Source organism: Rousettus aegyptiacus, unplaced genomic scaffold (assembly GCF_014176215.1).
Source record: "Rousettus aegyptiacus isolate mRouAeg1 unplaced genomic scaffold, mRouAeg1.p scaffold_m13_p_18, whole genome shotgun sequence".
NCBI classification, from domain to species: Eukaryota; Metazoa; Chordata; class Mammalia; order Chiroptera; family Pteropodidae; genus Rousettus; species Rousettus aegyptiacus.
Window position 1 is genome coordinate 11,773,274 of NW_023416293.1, and position 23,031 is coordinate 11,796,304.

At 54.0% G+C, this 23,031-nt stretch overlaps 2 protein-coding genes and 1 long non-coding RNA gene across 9 annotated transcripts in view; 2 read left to right on the forward strand and 1 right to left on the reverse strand.

The window, feature by feature from the left end:
- IARS2 (isoleucyl-tRNA synthetase 2, mitochondrial) overlaps window positions 1–5,513 on the forward strand; it is a 37,439-nt gene extending 31,926 nt beyond the window's left edge. The window contains exons 18-23 of the mRNA XM_016165029.2: window positions 433–564; window positions 1,230–1,336; window positions 1,892–2,037; window positions 2,705–2,895; window positions 4,286–4,430; window positions 5,371–5,513. Coding sequence (XP_016020515.2) covers window positions 433–564; window positions 1,230–1,336; window positions 1,892–2,037; window positions 2,705–2,895; window positions 4,286–4,430; window positions 5,371–5,513 — 864 coding nt within the window. The remainder of the gene's footprint in view (window positions 1–432; window positions 565–1,229; window positions 1,337–1,891; window positions 2,038–2,704; window positions 2,896–4,285; window positions 4,431–5,370) is intronic.
- A 586-nt stretch (window positions 5,514–6,099) lies between these two features.
- Window positions 6,100–23,031, reverse strand: part of RAB3GAP2 (RAB3 GTPase activating non-catalytic protein subunit 2) — a 61,632-nt gene continuing 44,700 nt past the window's right edge. For 2 of the 7 annotated variants that reach the window (XM_036235451.1, XM_036235453.1), the window contains 12 exons: window positions 21,358–21,463; window positions 20,617–20,777; window positions 19,927–20,146; window positions 17,689–18,002; window positions 16,813–16,879; window positions 15,122–15,192; window positions 13,126–13,209; window positions 11,980–12,054; window positions 11,507–11,725; window positions 10,616–10,705; window positions 10,154–10,372; window positions 6,100–9,233 (listed from right to left, as the gene is read on the reverse strand). In XM_036235451.1, coding sequence (XP_036091344.1) covers window positions 8,763–9,233; window positions 10,154–10,372; window positions 10,616–10,705; window positions 11,507–11,725; window positions 11,980–12,054; window positions 13,126–13,209; window positions 15,122–15,192; window positions 16,813–16,879; window positions 17,689–18,002; window positions 19,927–20,146; window positions 20,617–20,777; window positions 21,358–21,463 — 2,097 coding nt within the window. In that variant the 3' untranslated portion in view covers window positions 6,100–8,762. Of the gene's footprint in view, window positions 9,234–10,153; window positions 10,424–10,615; window positions 10,706–11,506; window positions 11,726–11,979; window positions 12,055–13,125; window positions 13,210–15,121; window positions 15,193–16,812; window positions 16,880–17,688; window positions 18,003–19,926; window positions 20,147–20,616; window positions 20,778–21,357; window positions 21,464–23,031 lie in introns of those variants that run through there. The other 5 variants (XR_004955431.1, XM_016165026.2, XM_036235454.1 and 2 more) reach the window with 5 other exon arrangements.
- On the forward strand, window positions 10,226–11,883 carry LOC107520829. The gene is made up of 2 exons (XR_001599435.2): window positions 10,226–10,365; window positions 10,813–11,883. It is a non-coding gene; the product is annotated as an uncharacterized LOC107520829 (long non-coding RNA).

The following is a 23,031-nucleotide window of genomic DNA, read 5'->3' on the forward strand; positions in this document are numbered from 1 at the left end:
TAATTTTAGTCTCATATTTTATTAAAACGTTTAGTAAATATGTGAAATTATACTAGTTTTACATGTTTTTTACGTGCCCAATGACATTTCACATTTATTCCATTTATTTTCACCTGCGAGGCAGGTGAGAACATTTTTTTTTACCTACGCAGATGTGCAAACAAGGCCTCTGAGAAGTGATTTGCTCAAAGGTTACAAAGAAATAGGATGAAAACTCATTCCGTTTATTTCTCTGCGTAAAGTCCGGTGACTGTTTCTATAACTGGCCTGTTAGAATGACTGTGTTTTTGCATTTGTAGTCTTGTTTAAAAATGTTATTAAAAAGTATCCCATTAAGAAAGTAACACGAGTCGGATAAAACTTAGAGAAATAAGTTTTCAGGAAGAACCGAAGGCCTCGTACATTTTTTTGACGGTGTATTTTTGTCCATAGCTTCGGAACACACTCCGCTTTCTTTTGGGAAACGTGGCCGGTTTCAACCCAGAGACAGATGCCGTGCCCGTGAAGGACATGTACGTCATCGACCAGTACATGCTGCACTTGCTCCAGGACCTGGCGAACAAGGCGAGTGGCCGAGCAGGCGTCGGGAAGGCGGCGGTGGCAGCTCCGGGGGGTGTCGAGGCTTGTGTTTCAGGCCAGCGAAGCCCCGCCGGAAATGACAGCTGGGAGAGGTCGCACTTGACCGGGTCCCACGCGCGCCTAGGGTGACCTTGGGTCTGAAGTCGTCTCTCTGTCCTGTTTCTCAAAAGACCAGAGAAGCGCCTCGTGGGAGCCAGAGGCGCAGACTTCCCCTCGGCCCACGTTTCTCCGAGTCCGCTCTGTGTCTCCCTGATGGGAGGGGCACAGCGGATTTGCGCTTCGTTCACCCGCACACGCCCCCCCGCAAACGCTGCGGGAACCGCGGTGAGGAGCCACGTGCTCCGAGGTAGTTTCTAGTTTGTATGCAGACCGCATAATTGTGTTTTCTCAACAACTGGAAGCACGACTGCGTCCGTGGGCCCTGACGTCGGAGGCGAGCAGCCGCCTCGCGTCCAGGGGGCCCAGGTGCGGCCCCGCGTGCGCGTCCCTGGCAGAGCCAGGCGGCCGCCTCCGTGACTGGCCGTGACGTCCGGGAGGCCGAGCATGTGCCGCGCCGCCGGTCCCGTGTTTGCCCCCCAAACCGCCTCTTGGGAGGCGCGCGTCCCGCTCAGCCGCCACGCGCTCATCCACGGTCGGGCTTCGTTCCCCAGGTCACCGATTCCTACAGACAGTACGATTTTGGGAAAGTCGTGCGGCTGCTGCGAGCCTTTTACACCAGAGAGCTCTCTAACTTTTACTTCAGCATCATCAAAGACAGGTAGGTGACCGAGCGCTGGCCGTGGCCCTGCCATGACCAGCTGCGTGATCTGGGGCGCCTTGTCCGGTAGCCTCAGCTCTGTCACCTGTGACACGCTGGTGCTAATGCCGCCTCCTGATGTGGTCATGAGAACGAGCAGTGACTAAGTCCCGTGCTTCGTTCTGTGTCCACGGAGGAGGTGCCCGGGGCGTAACGGCTGCTCATGCAGGGCGACGAACACGGATCTCCACGTCCGTAAATCCCGAGGGGCAGAGCGGGCGTGGTACGGGTGGGCGGTCACACTTTCGACGCCACCAGCTAACTGACCAGTTGGTATCAGTTGGCCTTTAATGCGGCTGTGATCCGGAAAGCGGAGTTGGACACTTCCCAGCCGACTCTTTTGCGGGCACAACTGGAAGGGGTCGAGTGCAGTAGACGCTATTAGGAAAACTGAATGAGAGAATACGTTTAACTCAGAGATGATTAGATCCTTAGAACAGCCGCCGTGAGAATAAGCTCAGCCCGGGATGGCGCCGGCCTCCGGGGTCGTCACCTGCCGAGTTCGTTCTCCTTCAGGCTCTACTGTGAGGACGCGGCTGACCCCAAGCGGCGCTCGTGCCAGACGGCGCTGGCCGAAATTTTGGATGTCGTCGTTCGTTCCTTCGCTCCGATTCTTCCTCACTTGGCCGAAGAGGTGTTCCAGCACATCCCGTATCGTAAAGGTAAGGACCCCCTGGTCACGCTCTGCGTGGGGACGGCCCCTGGCGGGGGCGCAGCCTCACATCGCTTCTCCGCACGGAAGGGGCATTTACTTGTTACGGCGAATGACTTAGGGCACGACGTGTCACTGTGTAGTTTCTGCCGTTCGCAGAGGAGTGGGATGAACACAGAATGGCCTTCAAGCCACCTCGAAGTGCTTTCTGAAATGTATCGGCGGCTCGAGCACATCGAGAAATCTTTTTCTTAACTACGTTTGTAAATGTCAGAAACATATTGTTTTATTAAAACTTAGTATCTTTTAGTAAGCATTTTTGATAGTTTTTCCCCTCTATTAGCTTATAGAAAATCAGAAATTTGGAAAGAGGAAAAAGTCACCTACCTACCCAAAGATAACTACTGATAATATTGGGATATTTCTGTTTTATTTTCTTGTAGGCATCCTTTTTTTTTTTTTTTTTTTGAGATCTTACTATGTATCTCCTCCTGTTTAAATGTGGCATAATTACTTCCACACGTCCACGAAAACGTCAGTGAGCATTTAGGATGGCACAGACGTTCATCCCACGATTACCTTAAACAGTGATCCTCATTCCCCGTGGACAGTGGACGTTTAATGGGTTGTGCTTTACGTGCAGTTCAGAATGTGTGTACGTGAGCTTTGTCTTTAAGAGCCCAGGAGTGTGTTCCGCAGCGGGTGGATCCAGACGAGCTCCATCTGGAAGAAGCCGGGGCTGGAGGAGGCCATGGAGAGCGCGTGCGCCATGAGGGACGCGTTTCTGGGCAGCATCCCCGGCCAGACCGCGGCCGCGTACAGTGTCGTCATCGTCATAGAGCCCGGGCTGCTCTTCGAGGTGATAGAGGTGGGTGAGCGTCAGTCTGCGCCTTCTGAAACGGTCTTAGCGTCACACACTTGCACCTGAAATTCTTTTTCTAAAAATCACTAAATTTTACCTACTTAAAAAGTTAGGAATTAGGATGCTTGTGTTACCACCGACTCTGGCAAACGTTGACTTCGTTGCTGCCCGACGCGGGGACAGGGAAGGGGTGCACGAGGTCGTATTAGAACACAAAATATTGGAAGTGTTGTTAACGGGCCTGGTTTTCTGGGAATTTTGTCCATGTGGATAGGATTCAGAACATCCCAAAGTAGATGCTCACTTTTTCTCTTGTGGGATTTGGGGAGATTCGTCTGCTCCAGCAGATCCGTGATCGCGAAGCTCCATCGTGTTTGTACCTCCGGGGCCGCCGGCCCTCTTCTCGGGAGTCTTAGGGCCTGATGGGCCAGACTGGCTCAGAGCTGAACACACTGACTCAAGATTCTTTAGTTTTAATGCTTAAAAGAATTGGCAATGAATATAAAGTTTTACCGGTATAGTAGTTTTCTAAAATATGACCGTTAGTGGGCTCAGTTTGAATTTTTAACATTATAATCCAGAGATCAGGCTTGAAACACCTCGTAGATAATCAGATAACAATCGGTAAAATATCCCCACTTTAAAACGCGTGGTTGGGAGGTTCTGACTCCATTTTATGAGCGAGGAAGCGGGACCTTTGAGGCTGTGGCCTGAGGTCTCATGGCCTCGTTTGGAGCGCGCTCTCCACGACTTCGTTCGCTCTGAGTAAAAGCTGACAAGAGCGCAGCCCGTTCGGATCCTGTGGGTCCGTTCTCCTCAGGAATCACTTCAGCCTCGGTCCTGTCAGTTCCTAATCAACTGCGTGGTAAAGCCAGCTTCGTCTCTGAACCTCGTTGTCTCAGCCTTTTTTGAAGGAAAAATGTAAAAGGGCTATTCGGACACCCAACCGGATGTCCCTCAGAGGAGCCCTGTGCCTTTTCAGATGGCCGTCAGCGCTAAAAGCAGGCCCTTGTGTAGACGTGTCGTAACCCGCTCCTGCTGTGGGCTTGGAGCTGACAGACGGGCTGGAATCGCAAGTCCAGCAGGCTCGTTAAATTAACCATTCTGAGCCTGTGTCTTCATTTGTAAATGGAGATAATTAATGCCATGTAGGTGTTTGTGACGATTAGAAATAATGGACATTTAGCATCTAGCAAAGTGAGGGGCCGGCAAGGAGTATGTCCTCAGTAAGTACTACTGTTACTTGGACGGTTTTAGTTAAAACCTTTCATCCTAAGATGGTGTCAGCATCGGAGGTAACGGTGCCAGAGGTTCGTCCCTCGCCGGGAGCCCTCGGTGTGCGCAGCCTGTCCACGGGGACGGTCGTGTGGACAGCACCTCCCTCGCCCCCTCGCAGATGCTGCAGGCCGAGGAGACGTCGAGCACCTCTCAGCTGAACGAGCTGATGATGGCCTCCCAGACGACTCTCCTGTCCCAGGAGCCCCGGGAGCGGGCCGCGGATGCGATCGAGCTCACGGGGACTTTCGTCATCAACTTAGAAGGTGAGGCGGGAGAGCGCGAGGTGTCTGCAGCGCTGAGCGAGGCGCGTGGCTCGTCGCGCGCTCGCCGGCGGCCGTGCGTCCTGCGGAAGCCGGGTTCAGGAAGCGTGCTCTTGAAACAGCGCTCAGGTGTGACCTCGGGAACACGGGGCCGGGCACGGAAGGGGCTTGTCACCCGCTTCCTGTCAGCAAGCAGTTGTCACTGCGCGTGAGGTCGGCCGCCTCGTGTGTCCCTCTGGCGCCTGGTGCCCCAGCGCCGCCTGCCCGTCCCTGGGCCAAAGCCGTGCTCAGTCATTCTCGGGCGACGGGGCGTTTCACGGGGCTCACTCCCGCGGTGGTGGCTCCTAAGCACGCGTCTCGCAGGTAGCCGTCTACCCGACTCGTTCTGTTTCGTGGAAATGGAGGCAGAACCACATGCAGACACTTGGGGCAAATGCTGCTGCCCCTTTCCATACCCGCCTCGGCGCCCGCGGGCGGTGGCGGGCCGGGTCGGGGGCGTCCGGTGGAGCGCGAGACCCGGCAGCAGCGAGCACGGGGCGAGGCTGCTGGCTCCCCGCGCTGGCCGCAGCGTCAGCGTCGCTCCGTGCAGTGACGGCGACTTACCCTTACTGCGTGGTCGCGGCCCGAGGTCTGAGAGCATTAACAGAGGAGGAGGTGTTGTGGCGAGCGGGGACAGTGTCACTTGGCCCGTTTTCACGTTCTGAAGGCAGAGCAGCTGATCGGAACCAGACCCGGAGCGGGCGCGCAGGGCCCAGCGCCCCGGGGGGGACTCGGTGAAGCTCAGCTTCCTCAGCCTTCCTCAGCTGTCACGTTGCGACCCCGCTGCGTGGGCTACTTACATGACGTGACAAGCCGGACCAGGGCGGAGGAGGAAGCTTGGGAAAGGAGCCCCTGCAACGCCAACTAGAAAGCGGCACAAGTTGACTGCGTTTTTCTGTCACAGGCGGCGATATTCGTGAAGAGTCTTCGTATAAAGTAATCGTCACGCCAACTACCAAAGAAAAATGCCCTCGCTGCTGGAAGTACACGGCCGAGTCCTCAGAGGCCCCCTGTCCCCGCTGCGCGGACGTCCTGGGTGGCAAGTAGTACCGCCCTCTGGTGGTGACCGCGCGCCTGGCAGGGCTCCGCAGTGCCGGCCGGGGCCGACGGGGGGTTTGCAGCCCTGGAAGGAAATCCGAGGTCTGGGTAACGAGCGGAAGAGTGAGTGGTGGAAGATGAGCGTCAAAGTAAGAATAAGATTTTCCTGTAACTAGATGAATGTGTACACACACACGTGCAGAGGTGCAGACATACAGATGGAGAGCGACATACCCATGATGGACTCACACAGAACAGAGGCCAAGCACGCCTGCCTTCAAGCGGGCTGCGCAGAAACTCTTTTATATCTTACAAATATTGTTTTAGTATTTAAGTTCTATAATACCTAAAAATAAAGGCATTCTAGAAAATTACTGACTTGTTGGTGCAGAACTTATAACTACCAAGTAAAAACATGCTTTCGAAGGGGAATGGCAGAGGTGTGTTTAAGAGACGAACAGAGGAATTTCTTCCTTACTAGCAAACACCAACCCTTACAGCATAGCGCGTTTGGTTGCTTTAGAAAGAACATCACCAACACTGTCATTCTCATACACTAGGGGGAAAATGTAGTACGTCCTTAGATTTACGAATGTTAAGGAAACTTGAAAGCCGAAAATTTATTTACGAATATACATAAGTTCACAATGAGCAGACACAAAACAGCAGTATGTACAGAATTTCACTACTTAAAATACGTTACATTAGATAATAGAGCATTTTACAGACAACTCAGTGTTGCATTAAGATCTTTCTGGGGATGACTAATGCTCTCCCGCGGAAATCTAACTTTTAGAAGCCCAACAACTCCACTCCTATCGGTGAGAGCGCTTTTCCTGTTGCTCTCAAGTACTTTAAAAATATTTGTCTCTTAAAAAGTAAATGAATCACAGCAACTTCTAAATGAATGTTATATTCCATTTAAGCTTAGTATTAAACCTAGGTTTTCTGTGATTTTAAATTGCAATTGATTTTGCCTTTTAAAAAACGAAGCAGTTTAAATGTGGCTGTTTATAACAGGGGAAATCCTCTTTTCTCCATTTTTCTTTTTGCAAAAGTGTGAAGTGTTTAGAAACTTGGTGCTGTTCTTCTTTATCTATGTTTATCTTGGCTCTGCGGCTCGACACCTAGACGCAGCAGTGTAGACGTTACGGTTATGTGAACTCTCGCTGTCTTTCCCATTATACGAGGGACTCTGACATGTCTGTCTAATGTTCGTGATGCAAGGCGTACGGCAAACACTGCCGCCTCCTGGTTTCCCGTCGTCACTGCACCCGCTCTGCGAAAAGCCGGGTCCCTTCACCTGTGCCGCGTGCTCGTCAGGGGGCGTCTGCAGGCATACCTCGCGCCACTGCGGCCACAGCGAGCTGCTGCAGGAGGGCGTCGCCTCCAGCCTGAGAGACTCCGCGTCTGTGAGCTGCGGGACTGTGAGCTGCGGGACGACGAGGTATGCCTGTCCACGGCGATCTGTTTTCTTCTGTCAGACTTATTTTAAAAGCCCTTGATGAAATAGTAAAATGTTTATAAGTCAGAATTTAAAAATTTTGAGCGGTAAATTTTAGGACTGCACCTCTAGAGACTGATTTGTTACAGTTCTGTGTGCCATATTTCAGCTCATCTGTGTTCTCAACAGTCCCCGAGTCTGGCTGTGTTCTAACAGAATAGCTTTGAACAGGCTTAGTCTTGAACGTGTGCATTTGGTGGGCGCCTCCCCGGAAAGCGATCATGGATCCAGAGTGAGGGGTGACTCTTTAAAAACGCTTGGAATTCCAAGCTGCTTTGACCAGCCTCCAAATTTTATAACTTTCAGGATATTTAGGAAAACCACAGGAAGAACTACTCTTTTAGAACACGTGTAACAAGCGACTCTAAGGCGAGACTGTCCATGGGAGACGGTGACGTGCATCTCGCTGGGGGAGTCAGAGACTTGGGCGGAGTCCGCGGGGCAGGTGAGCTCGCGGCCCCTGGCAGCACGTGCCTTGCTCAGATGTCTGAGGCCCTCGAAGTATCTAAAACGGTACTTAAAGAGTAGGTTCTCATTTGGACGTGGTCTTTAGTTAAAAGGGATTTACACTGGGATGTCCTCAGGCTTTTTTCTTTACATGCCCGAAGGACATACTCAACTTTGTACAACTGCTAGAGCTGGCCTCTTACGAAAGGAAGAAACAAACTTCTGTCTCACAGTGAGTTACTATGGTGACAGTTGTGATCTGGGACAGGTGTCAGTAATTGCACTGTATGGCTACGTTCCAGAGATAAACCAGAGATAAATACTTGGTATTTGTGGAGCTCAAAACACTTCTTACAGAGTTTTGGTCAATTTGGTTTTAATCAAGTAATGATCCAGCACTTGGACTGCTCCAGGCACTGTGGGGTACAAAGTTTGTTGTATTTTATCCTCCCAACCCAGCTGTGAGGTAGGTTTGCTAAAGCTGTAACATCACTAAGCATTTTCTGTACCGTTTCCGAGAACAGCTAACAGTACCGAATCCCAGAAGCAAACATCTCTAAACACTTACAGGAAAAAGGAAATTGGACTTAAATTTTTAGCAACTTCGCCTTTTTTTTAAACATAAGCTTTACAGGATAATACATTTTTTACAACTACCTGGCATGGCTGCAGCTCTGCCTCCTGGCAGAAAGCAGGCCTCACCTTCCCCTGGAGGACGGCCTGAGCCCTGCTGTCCTGGTGCTAGGAAGGGTCCCAGTTACTGTCCCTTCTGATGGCTGACGGCTGCGGACCCGCGACTCCTCTGCAAGGTCACTGTCCTGATGGCGACGGCCGCAGCTCTGCCGAAGGAGCCCGTCAGCACCCAGGACTCCAGGTGGCGTGAGTACGGGGTTAAGCGTGACGACAAAAGCATCTTCCTCGCGTTCACTGTGGGCTACACACGATGGGGACGGTACACGAACACACAATAACACTGAGTATGAAATATAGAATCTCATAAGAACATAATCCGTAAGTTACAACCGATTTTAAATAGTAAAATTTAACAGTAAAGCTACTTAAGTGCTTGAATTAAACAGTAAAACATCTGTATTAGTAATAGTATAATTGATCCTTGTTTACATTTTACCTTCAGTATTAACCAAAGGAGTGGAATTTAGCCAGGACTGTACTTTTTTAAAGTAACGTACACTTTTATTTTATAAAAGAATCTTCCCTCCATAAAATTCCAGATGTCGCTATGTAAAATACTCATGCACTAATTCATGTCATAGTCACGATTTCAGGCTGTTCTCAGCAGCTCGGGGTCATAAGGAAGGGAGAGAGATGGCTTCCACGGCTTCCGTGAGGCGCAAGGCCAGGTTGAACTGCCCGTGGTTTTCTGGTAGAAGCTCCAGGACTTTGTTCACTAGTTTAGCTGTCATTGCGATCGGCACTTCTGTGTTTTGAAGATCCTGGGGGTCCTGCAGGTGGGACACGGGAACGAGCCATCGGTTACTTACGACCACACGACGGCTGCTGAAGAGAGACCAGGATAGGTATTTCCCAACGAGCAGAAGTAGTCTGCACCCACGTGAGCACCCGGGGACCTTGCGACCCAGCCCGTCCGCCGTACGCACCATCGCCTTCAGCCAGGTGCAGAGCGTGGGCGACAGCCTGGCGAGCAGCTCCATGCCTTCCTTGCTCTGGGTGTGGAGGAGGGCGTGGGCCAGCCTCTGGCCCGCCAGCACCAGCAGCTGGGAGGCGAGGACCTCTTTGTCATGGACCTGGAGGATGGCCTGAGGACGTGAACACAGGGAGCAGAGTAAGCGCTCACGGACCGGCCAGCCTGGGACAGGCGCGGTCGGGGGCGCCTAGGTCGCCCCAAGCTGGGGCTGGGCCCACAGCCAACCCTCCAGCAGCAGAGCTGGGCTGTGTGGCTCCTCTTGGGCGTCCATTTTTTCAGCAAGTACCGTAAGTACATGATGTTCTTATCCTAATACAGCACGATACGTGTAACATGCACAACGTATGGTGACCGTGTTATCGTGAGGCCTCCAGCCAATAGTGGGCTGTAGTTCGGTTTTGGGGAGTCAAACGTTACACGTGGATTTTCAACTGCATGGGCGTCAGCTCCTCTAACCCCACGCTCAAAGGTCAAGTGTATAACCAAGCTGGTCCAAATCACACTCAGCATTTAAAACCCAAGTTTCTGCCATCACCTACTTTTTCAATTCAGTATGACTGTGCAAGTCATTGGCAAAAACAAGAAATTGTGTTAAATCCCCCATGACCGCTTAAGACCCCAAGGGTTCTGAGGACACAGACGCCTGTGACGTGGCCCCGCCCCCTCACCGCCCCCTCCCTCCTGCCTCGAGCACCGTTTCCCCTGGGGGCTTAGTGCAGGCGTCACCTCTAGCCACTAGATGGCAGTAGCTCCTGCTTTTCCCAGCTTTTCGGCTCCAGCCATCAGAGTCAGTGCCGGGAGTGAGGGGGAACCGTGTCAGTTTTGGCTGTGCCCTCTGCAAGGGACAGGCCTGGCACACGGCAGTTCACTAAGCATTAGCCAGAAACTCGATTAGTTTTGTATTTTAACATTGTACGCTTGTGCCTACAAGTTCTAGCGACAGGAAAAGCGGAAAGCTTCCCTGGAGACGTGACTCCTGGCACCATCAGCCCTCTGACGGGGGCCCGGCCCACGCCCCCCGGCGGCAGTTACCTCTTCTGCCAGGTGGTCGGCCCCGTGGGTGTAGAGCTCCCCCACGTAATGCCTCCTGACGACGTCTTCGCTGACTTGAAGGTGATGGGCCAAGTCCACGGCTAGAACCGGCCAGTCCTGGTCCTTCCCAGAAGCCGTGCTCGGTGCGTCTTCCGACTCTCTGTCCTTCGCGACTGAGTGCTGGGCGTGGACAGCCGCACTGACGACCTTCAGTAAGAACTGGGAGAGGGGACAGAGCGAGCGGCATCTCCTTAGGGCGGTTCCTTAAAACTAAAGCAAAGCCAGTGTGGGCTTCTCTGTCAGAGTGGCTTTTCCATTAAATTGCTTAGTTATCAAAAAGTAACACGTCGTTTAAAGGGAAACTAGGCCTCAAGAATACTTTGAAAGCGGCATCCTTAAAGACCAGTTCCATTTTTGCTTTACTATTTTTGTCTAAAAAACAAAACCTAGTAACTGAATTACCTGTTGTCGCAGAGAAATAAAATCTGGATCCATTTCCCCGCTAGGCAGTAACTGAATTGAAGTTAGATCTTTGAAAAATGCATTTTTCCCCTAAAGAAAGAGACGAAGAAAGAAAACTGATAAGTATGGATTTTCATTAAGGGAGGAAAAAGATTTTTAAAAATCGTTTAACTCATGGTCGATTTTTCCTCCAACAGTTACACTGTGGAATGTACTCAGGTTTGGGGACGGCCGTCTGGTCTGGCAGACACCTTCAGGAGGACCCCAGTGACCGACCCCTCCCTGGAGCGTGCGCTGGTGACTCGCTGCCAGAGGAGCGAGATGGCCGCACGCCACCTTCCCAGCTGGGTCACCCAAGGACCGTGGCCTCTGCCTGGTGCTCCCCTCCACGCTCCCTGCGGGAGGCCAGCTGCCACCTGGTGAGCGGCATGCAGCGAGGACCTGAAACCCTCCCTGTCAGGTCAGACGTGGCCCCGACCCGCACCCCCCTGAGCCTTGAGATAAAACCACAGCCTAGTGAGAGACTCTGTGCCAGAAATGCTCTGCTCAGGGTGGGGAGCCCAGATTCCTGACCCGCAACCACCCCGACATTTGTTTTCAGCCCCTCAGCTTTGGGAAAATTTGTTCTGCAGTAGAAGCTGATACTTAGCGTGTACTCTGAACCCTTTTGAAAACACCTTGTTGGAGAACAGAATGCCAGAAAATAGGGTTTCTGGAGTTCCTTCAAGGGAAGGTGACGCAGAGCGCTGGCCTCGCGTCCCAGGTGCCCCCACCCCCGGGAACGTGGCCGGGGCGGAGACGCCACGGGGAGAAGCCTGGGCCTCGGCCACAGCCCGCTTACCATCCTTCTCGTGCCTGCAAGGGGGCTCTGAGGCCCTTTCCGGTACTGACCTTACTATCAAAAAGCGACAGCGGCTTCACCGTCCTCAGAGAGAAGCGCATGACCGCGTACAGCACGGAGCACAGCACGGAGTGGTGCTCCACCAGCGGGTAGTGCGTGCGCTTCTGGTCCAGGGCCAGCTCCACGATGGACACCGGGCCTTCGACGGCCTGCCAAGCGTCCTCCGTGTCCAGGACGGGCGCCTGCATTTCGTCCCTGCTCACGTCTGCCTGCGGGTGTGAGGTCGGAGAGCGGCTCAGAACTGCGGAACCCACGGCTTGCCAATGTCTCCGCGAGCCTCCTGCAGCCCAGGGAAGCCTGGCTGCTCCCCACCCCAGATGAAAAAACCGTAAGATCTGAACCTAATAAAACCACTGAAGTCAAAACATTTTCATTTACTCATTTCACTCTTTCTGTGTAGTCCTTTCTCCCGCGAGTTTCAAAACGTTCACTGTCTCGACAGTTGAGAATGAAAACCTCTCACCTCCATCAGCGTCTGCAGGAGGCCCAGACAGGAGCCCAGGAACGAGGTCAGGGCGCCGTCGCTCAGCCCCACGTCCTGTTGGGCAGAGGGACACGGTTAAGTCCTGCGGTTTCTACCGAAACAGAAACGCGGCACTCTAGTCGAGTGACTTTCTACACTGCACAGACAGGCACAGTTAAGCCGAGGCGTTAGCACATCGTTCATTTCTTTCTACGGAGTTAACTAATTTTAAAATTAGGCTTCAAAAAGATGGTAGCACTGCCATCTCTTAAGAGTTCACACTCTTGGTGTAAGACAATGTCATCAGTCACCACGGGTCATGGCACTCACCCTCACTGTCCAAGAACTCACAGGAGACAGGCATTTGATGGCCAGATAATCGTGGTGTACAGGAAATACACATAAGGGTCTCGGTGACAATTCTAAAAAGACAGCCTGTTCTGACCTCAGAGCACCTTTTAGGGACTGAACTGAACCTTCCGACATAACCCAAGTCCCCAGGCCTGTGGCCTGCAGGCCAGGCTCCCGCTGTGGGAGACAGGCCTTTCCTGTGGACACCTTTCAGGCTTGTCCAAGGGGCCACTGCATTCACATGCGGCCTTTTATAAAAACAACCAATAAATTCCGCACATCCCCAAGTAATTCAGAGAGTGTGAGCACGTACACGTGAACTGTAGTCACAGACACTCAGGCACACACCAGAATTCAACGGTGATTTGGGGCTAACGGCCTGTAACAGCTGGATTCTTATGTCCCAGTGTCTCTAATAAGAATATTTCAAAGTTTTGAGCAAAAGCTCACACTATTAATCACTGGCTTCAAATGTAAGCCTCAGCATCTGCGGGCTAGGATATTAAGACTGTGCAACTGTTATCATGTAAGGGTAGGTCAGATGCGCCATGAATCTACTCCATCTGACGCCGGGCTCCCCACAGACGCCTCGTCTGGAGCGCAGCAGAACTGTGCCCGACAGCAGTGTGTCACTCATCCACGGCCCGTCGCGTCTGGTGAAGCCCTCGTTCGGACGGGCTGACGGCCTGGAAGGGGCAGCTGGGACAGGCCGAGGGGGTCGCGAGCCGTTCCCCCAGTCGTGGCTCCTTCCATCTCCCTCCTGACGTTGGCAGAATGGTAAAGGGCGACACTCACCCCCGAATGAGGTGCCCCCGCGGCGCGGGGCTGAGGGAGGTGGCTTACCCTGCGGCACAGCCGGTCCTTGGGCGCCTTTCCCACCTAGGACACAAGGACACAGCGCTGCTGTTACTGCGGCACAGGAGGCAACCACCAGAGTCCAAACACACGATCGCGGCGACCTGCCATTGATCACCTGTCGGCTCTACTCATAACAGTGCGACCAGTTTTGTGGTGGAGCAGAAAACAACGACAAAAAATCTATCACACCCCGGGATTCACCACAATCCTTTTCAAAAATAGATATCGAACACCTAAATACAATAAAATCCTGGTTCTCACTTTGTAAATTAGAGATCGAGAACCAAACTCAAAGCAACAAACAAAAAGCAGGTGCGAATTCTGCTTGTTGATAAAGATGCAGGATGATTATAAATGGTCAGAAAGAAGGCGCCGTCTGAAGCAGACACATCCCCGCTCCAGCTCGGAGTCGAGCACAGGACGGCGCCGCACGCGGTGCACAGGGCGGGGTGGGCAGAGCCAGGTGCCGCCGTCAGGAGCTTAGGCTGACGCGAATTCACAGGAGACAGTGACAGTGGAGGAGGGGGCTCCAGTGAACCTCGCTGAGCTGGCCGCGATGGCCTCGGGATGCGCACGCTCGGCCACCTGAAGTCCAACCGTTGCCAGGGTCACTAAAACGCAGATCTGCCCATCTCACCCCACTGATTAAGATCGCCCCAGTGTCTTCAGAATAAGTCACAGCCGTTGCCGAGCCCTCAGCCCACGGCCCAGCCCGCGCCAAGCAGCTGACACGTGGCTGCAAAGTCCCGGGGCCACGGCGAGTCCTCACACGCCGCTTCCCGCTCCTTCCTCCGGCCACACGTCGCCCGGGCGCAGCCACTGCAAGACAGCAGAGGGCGCTTCCTCCCTGGCTCACGCGCTCTTGCTCCACGACAGGCCGGGAGCCTTCCCCGAGCCTCACTGCCTCTTCTGCGTCCCCAAAGCGCCCTGGCGTCTAGCTACCTGTCCTGTAGCCTGGGACAGCTCTGCAGCCACGGAGCAGGGCACAACCCTCGGCAAAGAAGACACTTCACACATTTACCCAGCGACGCCCATAACTGCGCTTCCTGGGTCAGACTCCCAGCCCGAGCTCCAAGGACGCTGTAGACGGAACAGTGACCCACGCGTAAGGCTGTGCGTCACCCCCTCGGGGGCGGGGGTCGCAGAGGCCAGGGGAAGGGGTTCGAGAAAGCAGAGCACACGGACGGGACAGAGCGGACTAGAGGCAGCTCCCGTGGGGACCCAGGGGCATTTTCGGGGGAGCTGCGCTCGGACTAGGGCTGAATCCTGTGCTGTTGGTGGCCCGGGAGTGTCTGTCACTGCGGCTCACGTCGCTTAAACTGATGCCAGGTGCAGCCGCGTCCTCGGCGGGCCCGTGAGGCGCGCTGGCTGGGCCCCCGGCCACTTACTGTCCAGCACGCTGGCGGCCTCCGCTCCCACCAGGGTGCAACGCTTTAAGACTTGTGGAGGACAGCAGCTAACTGCCAGGCCGCTGGCCTGAATACAGGACGCTACTACGAAAAATCTAGATGCTGCCTGCAGACTGCACCACGACTTCGAAGAAAAAGGACCGAGAATTCTTAGGCCACCTCCTATGGAGATGTGTATGTGGGAAAACCAAAGCAGAACTTCAAAGGAAACGTCCTGGCCGCGCATCCAGACCCCGGTCAGGGCTCGTCTCTACGTTTCAATGGAGAAGAAAGCGCAGATCCTTGCTTGAGCGAGCCCCGGCCCTCGCCTCTGGGGTTGAGAGGCTTTTACGGTGTGGGACTCTCCTTCAGGGGTTGGGGCTCCCGTTTGGGTCATCAGATGCCAGCACCGGGAATGACATTTTACTGAGCAGGAATAAAATGCACCACCAAATACACAGCCTGACAAAGCCCAAGGCAAATACTTTTTCTAACATCAGTGAAGAGAACCAAACGGGAAGTCAGCACGTGACGTCTAAAGTTACCTTGTCCATCAAGTACGCAGCAGCGGAAAACCTCTTGACCACGAACGTGTTCCACATCATCAGGGCGAGGCCTGGAGAGCGAGTGAGAGGCGCGTCAGCGGAGGGCTCACCTGTGCGTCACACGCCGCGGACGGCCGTCCTCCCCGAGCGCGTCAAACTACGCAGGCTCTTTACATGTCGCCCACGCGGGCTCTTTACGTGTCGCGCATCCCGTGTGATACTTATGAAACAAAAACCTGTATTCTTTAATAGGAATCAACACGAGGCTGCACAAGAGGACGTCTGCACAGCCACTGGGCACAAGCAGAGATTCACGTCCCTGGGCGCGAGAGGATGACACCATCGCGAAGAGGTGTCGCCACACAGCCAGCGACGGCGAGAAACGTCTTTCTAAACGACACCGCCGAGCACTGGCAAGGACGTGGAAGCGACCGGGACGCTCGCGCACTGCCGCTGGGAAGGCGGAGCTGGTGCAACCACCGGGGAGGCTGGCGCTGTCACCCAAAGCCAGGCGTGTGTCGCCCCACGACCGGGCCGTTCTGCAGAGGCGAACGGCTCCGTCCCTGGGGGCCCGGCGGGGGCAGCGAAGCCGAGGTCCCGCCTGCAGTTTACGTAACCGCCAAGTAAAGCAACCGGTGAAGTAAACGGAACGCAAAACCATTTTATGAAAAACCACCGAACACAAAACCCGGTCTTTACACTTTCATATTCAGCCAACTGTGGCGCTGACATTAAAACGCCTGAAACAGCCGTCGGCCGGGCAGCACGAACACGACATTCTACACGCGGCCGCTCCGACCCGCGTCGCTTCTGCAGCTGGGAGCGAGTCCTGCCCGGCTGGGGGGCCCGGAGGGAGGCTGCGGCCCGGGCCAGGCTCTACCTCGCGCGAGCCTGACAGCCTTCTCTCAGGAAGGCCAGAGTACGCCAGAGACCGTGTTTCCCAAACAAGTCCCTTAGGTCTCTTTTTCTTAGAAGAAGGTAAGATCTAAGAGACGAGCAGATAAAATAATCGAGGTCTCTTATGTAAAATGAGACGTTTTAGAATTTCTGCAGTTCGACTCCAGCCCGCCGGCAGGAGGGTGGGCCGGGAGAAGCCGGCAGCTCCTCCAGATGCGTGTGCGAGGCAGGCGGTACCTCCGCTCACCTGCCGCTGCGCAGGGAGGCGGCTCGCGAGCCTCCCGCTGAGGTGCTCCCTCAGTCCTCGAAGGAAGCTCGTCGGTTAAATGGAGCCGGCAAGCTGCTTATCATTTCTACAACGACTGTAACTTTTTTTTTCAAAGAGACACCAGCAGTCCCCACGGCGTGGCAGCCAGTGGGGGACCTGAGCCCAGGGAGCTTCCAGGGTGCAGTATCAGGAGGCTTTGGCTCCCTGACTTTCCACTCAGGAATTACGGTCCTGGGCAGCCGTCCTTCTCTTTACCTGCCCGTGAGCTAAAGAGGGCGTCCGTGCATAACGTTCTCCTTACACGTAGGAAGAGCAGCTCGGGACACGACGGGTGGGGACAGGAGGTGGCAATTACTGCGAACCCCTCCCCCTTTCCTGGACGGCATTCCCCAAGCAGCGAAGACAGCCAGGACTGGGCACACAGGGACACCCGGGAGCGTGCTCGGCGGCGAGGCCAGCAAGAGAACATCGGTGGAGGCTGGCCTGCCGCTTCCGCGTCCGACGGTGTCTAACGGCCGGTACTTACCGTTCTGAACATGTGCGTTAAGAATGTGCTTCAAGTGCTCTATCGACCTCACGAGGAAACGCGCTTCCTTACATACAGGGAGAGAAAAGAAAAAATACGTCACTTCACAGACGTTTCGAATACAAACGGAGACTTCTTACGTGGATTTCTGCATAAAGGGCCCAAATGCTGTGGTAAGAACGCCGAGTTCGGTTAGAAGCGGTGTCTGTAAGATAATGCGTGGTCTCGTCCACGCCCACACTTTCCACAGGATGACGGATTCCTAGAAACCCCCAGATCACACGTGCTGACATCAAATGCAAATGGCCTGTGGTTTCCACACCATGGCAGCGTTCTCTCTAATAAATACTTGAATTTCACACAGATGTGGAAATGATGGGTTTACTTCTTTGCAAATATCATTCATGCCCTCAACCATTATTCGACAACCGATAAAGCAAACAGAATACAGAGCCTCCCGAGACCGCGCGCAGTGAGGGACAGACAGACACACTGGGACCAGCGGGCACCAGGCCGGCATCGGGCCCTGTGCCACGACTTTCATCGTGGTGGCTGTGACGTAGCCGCCTCCCACGAGGCGGATCAAAGGGAGGTAAACACGCGTCACGACCCAACGAGGAGCGGAGCGGACACACCGCGGGAGGCGCCCTGGCCTCCACTCGGCGGCGTGTCCCTAGGCAAGGAGCGCGACTCCTCTGAGCCCGAGCGTCCTCTTCTCCAGAGCGACAGCTGCACTTCCCAGGTTTACCGCGGGGCCTGGCAGAGGCGGCGGGTGAACCAGGCCGCGCACGGCGACATCCCCGAAGGGAGAAACCCAGAGCCCACGGCGCCCACTTCGACGGCCCGCGCGGGGGGCCGACGCGCGGGGGGCCTCACCTCGGGGTCCCTGTTCCACTGCACCACGTACTCCCAGCAGCAGTGCGCGTGCAGCACGTCTGGCTCCAGGCTGCAGGGGAACTGCCGGCGCGCCCCGCGCAGGCCCGCGAGGCAGGAGAGGGCGTCGGGCCAGCCCCGCGACGGCGCGGCCCCCGGGCCCGGCTCTGCCTCGAGCGCCGCAGAGCAGCCTCCGTGGAGACCGCCGCCGGCCTCGTCGGCCGTCTCTGCATCTCCCTCTGTGCTGGCCAGCGTCAGCACGTCAGGGCTGAGGTTCTGTTTAAATATCCACTTGGCTACACTGTCTGCGATGCCGCCTGTAGTTTGGAGGCAAGAAGCAGAGTGAGAATGTGCCTCGTTGGCCAAAGGCAGCCGAGACAGGGACCTAAGTGCCACCTTCAGTTTAAAGCCTGAAGGGGACCCCCCCCCAACGCCGTGACACTCAGGGGTGTTCCGCTCAGTGTGTGAGGTGGGGTGTCTGATACCTAAGGCGCCTTTACTTTCTCGTAAAATATTGGCTCCACGTAATGCAGACGCACACGGACATCTGAACACCACGTACCTGCTCCGTCACAAACTCAATACACTTTACCAGCCACAGACAAAGGGACAAATACGTCTTTAAAACACTTTCATGAAAGTGAAGAGAGACTGATTAGCTTCTTAGAGCAATATGTTACTTTTAATAGTCAACCAACTTGCCTATATGGAATTTTTATGCACAAAATTCGGCCACAGTAAATCAACAACATGAGGCTATGCCATGCTGCAGTCATCGACGTAATCTAAAAAATTAGAAATGCAATGCGAAAAACGTTCCTGTTTATTATACAAAACAAATTTATAGATTATAATTTATCAAACCTTTTCTCTCAGTCTCTCTTCCTACTTTTGAGTCAAATAGAAACCTTTCCACAGTAAGAATGCCTCACAGTAAAGTCACAGGCCCCACCGACGAGAGCAGTGCTGGGTGACCTATTTCCTCATGCTTGGCTTCCGAATCACCTGATGACTCTCGTTCCAGAATCAAGCCCCTGATTATACTGCTCTAGTTAATTTTAAAATGGCATCCTCACACTTTTACCAGGTGTGAATTTACAACTAAAAATGTTTGCAAGTCTTATAAAGACTAAGAAAATGAGTTAACTAAAAAAAAAAAAAAAAATCTATAAAAACCCTGGGTATTTAAATATAAACTCAGAAATAGTCATTTCAGTATCAAGTGCCCAACAGAGCTGCTGGTAAGAGGGAGTATGCCGAGACCATTCAAAATTCACGATGCTTCTGGTCCTGCAAGGAGCCAGCGACTCCAGGACATTAGAAAGGGTGTGATGTTCTGTGAGAATCAGAAAGTTCGCAGGGGGCGGGCGGCTTGCAAGAGGTTCTGGGAGGAGGCAGCATTTGAGCTGGTGAGTAAGACTCAGAACATGAGGGGTGGGGTGGGGGGCGGGCACAGGCTCAGACCCAGAGACAGATGCTTCGTTTGGACTCAGATCTAGCAACCCGCAAGAAACAGAAAAATGGGTTGGAGTCAAAGGCGGAAATTCCTGGAGAGCACGCTTCAGCGCTCACGTTTTATTCTAGCAGTTTCTGAACTTCTTGGTCTCCATCTCAGGCCCTTAAACTCTAAAAAATTGACAACCCCCAAGAATTTAGCTCATGGGTTATGGTAATCGATGTTTACGGTATTAGAAAATGGAGAAGTTATGCCCATCTTCTGTTACTGTTTTACGGATGTAACTGTAATTCGCAAAGCAGAACAAGGTGTTTAATGGAGACAGTGGCCCCCGACTCTGCACATCCTGCCCAGGTCTGGCTGGTTTCTGGAACCTCCCAGTCTGCACCCAGCACACTGTGCTCTGGGCGGTGGTTCAAGCACACGAGGAAAATCCAGCCTCGCACAGACATGAAGCTGGACTAGGGGGGACCCCGAGGGCCTCGGACGGTGCTGTGCGAACCCCTGCTTATGCCACCAGTGGGAGGTTGGGGGCGGGAGCAGCGGGGGGCCCTGAGCAGGGAAATGACAGGGTCGGACTGTGAGAAAACTGGGAAGTGTGTGGTGGGTTATTGATATGTTGTAAAAATCCGAGTGCATTTCTCATTCTTTAGTCTTTCTACAAACGAACAAAAGCCCAGACCATACAGACCCGGGCCCGGACGCGAGCCCGGACGCGGGCCCAGACGAGGGCCCAGACGAGGGCCCAGACGCGGACCCGGAGGCTCGCGCAGCCCCGCGCTTACCTCTCCCTCCCTCCAGGAGCCTTTTCGCGGAGAGCCTGGGCCCGGGCTCGGCCTGCGGCGGCGGCACTCGCGGGGGCCGGGCGCGCGGCCGGCTGTGCAGCAGCGTCTGCAGCACGACGCAGTCCTCCAGCTGCTTCAGCAGGAGCTTCCAGTACTCAGTGTCCAGGGACAGCGCCTCCCAGGAGTCGCTGAGGGCCTCCGCGTCCGCGCCCAAGGCCGCCTGGGCAGAGAAGGAGAACGCGCTGCCGACACGCGGGCCTGAACGAGCTCGCGGCCCGACGGCCGGCGGACAGGCGGGGCACCCCGCGCGCTACGCTCGGGTGCCTCTCCACAGATGCCACTACGGTCGATGGCCCGTGGGGGCCAGTGGCGGCCTGGGGACGCAGGGACAACGGGGACGGAGCCTGGGCGCTTACAAAGAGATCTGCAGTGGCGCCCCCCGACTCAGATGATGACAGTGGAGGATGTTTCCGGGCCCTCCTGGAGAGGGGCCGCAGCCGCTGCCAGACCCCTGCGCCCAGCTCGGTCCCGGCGCACGTGGCGACGGCTAGGTTCAGTGCGCGTGTCGTCTGAACGGACACATGAGGGGCAGCACCCCTCACCCCCTTCCTCACCCCGAAAAGCCACGAGGACCTGCCAGACACACACTCCGGACCGTCGGGTCCCCGAATGCCGCGGCTCCGCCCTCACCTTCCGCTCCGCCGCGGTGCCCGACGTCTGCACGGCGACGCAGTGGCCCACAAGTGCGGCCAGGAGGGCGGCCCCGTTGTTCTCGGCCTGGACGCAGGCCGTGCGCATCTGCTGCCACCACGGGGACACGGACTGCGAGTCCCAGGCGTCGTCGATGGCCACTGCGCGCAAAGTTTGAAAAGAAACTTACTCTCTTGGTTTTTGGGGGACGAATCTTTCACATTAAACATCGTGTTAAAAGTAAATTCCCCAGGGAGGTACTTGTCTTTTCCTGAATGAACTAGGAAATCGATCTACAGTCTTCTTCCTTCAGAGCACGTGTATCCATTTGCTTATGCCGCGCCGGCCACCCTGCTCCTGAATCCACGTTAAACCCCTGTCTGGAATGTGTCATCATTGCTGAAAACTACTATTGAATGTCCTAACAGATCACTGTCCTGATGCGACCAAAAATAAGAAGAAGATGAACTCCCATCAAAGACCATCTGATTTACTTGCTCAGTTAATATCGTTACTTCTAATTATGCAAAAATTTAATTTTCATAAAGCATAGTTCACATGCAGTAAGAGCTTTCTCAATACATAAAAGAATCTCTAGAGTGAAACACTTTGTGCACTGTGGTCTCCTTTTGTTTAGCCAAATCAGCGCACGCACGCACACTCACACGCACACTCACACACGCACGCGCGCCCGTTTCTGTGGCATTTCAAACACCGAGCTCTGCCTCCCGGGCCGTCTACCTTTCATCCTGCTCAGGACGGACAGCGTGGTGTGAAGGCCGCGGACACACTGCGGTTTATCCAGAATATCCTTTTCCTTAGAAAGCCAAACGCTCAGGAGCAGGGACTGAAATCAAATTTAAACGTTTGTCAGTCTAAAACAGTATTTAACACAAACAACACCTTGCACTTTCTTCACACACACGCGTGTGTGAGAGAGATTCGGTCTCCTGGGCTAAGTCGTTGGTGATGTTACCACGTGACGTGAGGGGCGGAACCGGTACCTCGTCTACTTAAGAAATTCTTTGTCATCTCTCGGAACCCTACACTTCACCATTTCCGTCTCTGGTCTAAGCACCGTCTTCCAGTCGGAGCCGCTTTGAGAAGCACATGCCAGTAAGTAAATCCTCCTTTAGCATCATCGGCAGGTCCTGTGACTCGAAGTGAAGTGACCCATGACGCAACCGGTTTCGCCGCGGCCCAATGTCCACAAGTAAGAGTTAAGCTCCTGAGGCGTCTCACCAACGCCGGAACGAAACGACGCCGAGAGGGTGCTACTCGAGGGCCTGCCTCATCACAGAGGGCACTGCCTGGAGGTTTCAGGGCCAGCAGCGGCGCTGGGGGCCGTGCCCGCGTCCTGGCTGGACGAGGTGCTGCGGACTTGGCCATGGGGAGCAAGCGAGTGAAACTAACGACCCCCAAGTGTAAATCTCAAGTCACGAGAAACAATTTTAAACAAAAACTCTCATCAACATAAGTGCTTCTAAGATGCCTACGAGCACATGTAATTAAATGCGAAACATCTTTAGATTCATGAAATTCACACGCAGATAATTCTGAGATAAGGAAAAGCTGAGAGGCACGATGTCGCATCTGCAAGCGCTGCTATCCGTGAAAGGCTCTGGCTTGTGATTCTGCAGCACCTTCGATGACACTGAGAACACTCTAAGATGACAGGCTCACTACCGGCTTCAATGCATTAGTGCAAATAATTTTCAAAAATTAAGAAGAGTGAGAAGTTGAAGGAAATCGACTTACGAGAAGGTCCTCAAGGCCAGGAGCTCTGGCAAGCACAGGGCTCGGCACAGCATCTCACTTAACCCTGACGACGTCTCAGGGATGCGTACGCGGGATTTACAGATGAAGAGGAAAGGTCACTCACCCAGCAGCACACAGTCAATGAGTCAAGACTGAAGTCTGAACCTGCAGCTGCCTGATTCTAACATGCATGTTTGCTTTCCTCTTTAAAAATTTGTACCTGTGCGTGTGTGTACGTGTGCAAGTAAATTTATATACGTACATAATTTTGACAAGTACAAATGTATCCACTCCCACTTTTTAAAGTGAAGTCTTCTGTTTCTTCCCATTTTTAAAAACTTCTGTACTTTTTTTGGTTAATCCTTCCACGTTTTTCCCCATGTCAGCCTCCTTTCTACCTCAATTGATCCAGAAGCCTTTTTATTTTTCTCACAGCCCAAGATACCGTTTCGTATCTTCCCTCACAGCCACGAAACGACGACAGTGCTGAGGACAGGAACGCTGACGCTTACACAGACTTGCCGGGCCAGGCACCGGCGCTAGCCGGGGCTTTGTGAGCACAGACGCCACAGTTTACCAGAGCGGGGACGGGGCGGGGGGCCCCTTTTTACAGAACGGGACCACGTCACGCCCTGTTCAAGCTGCACACCACACCGC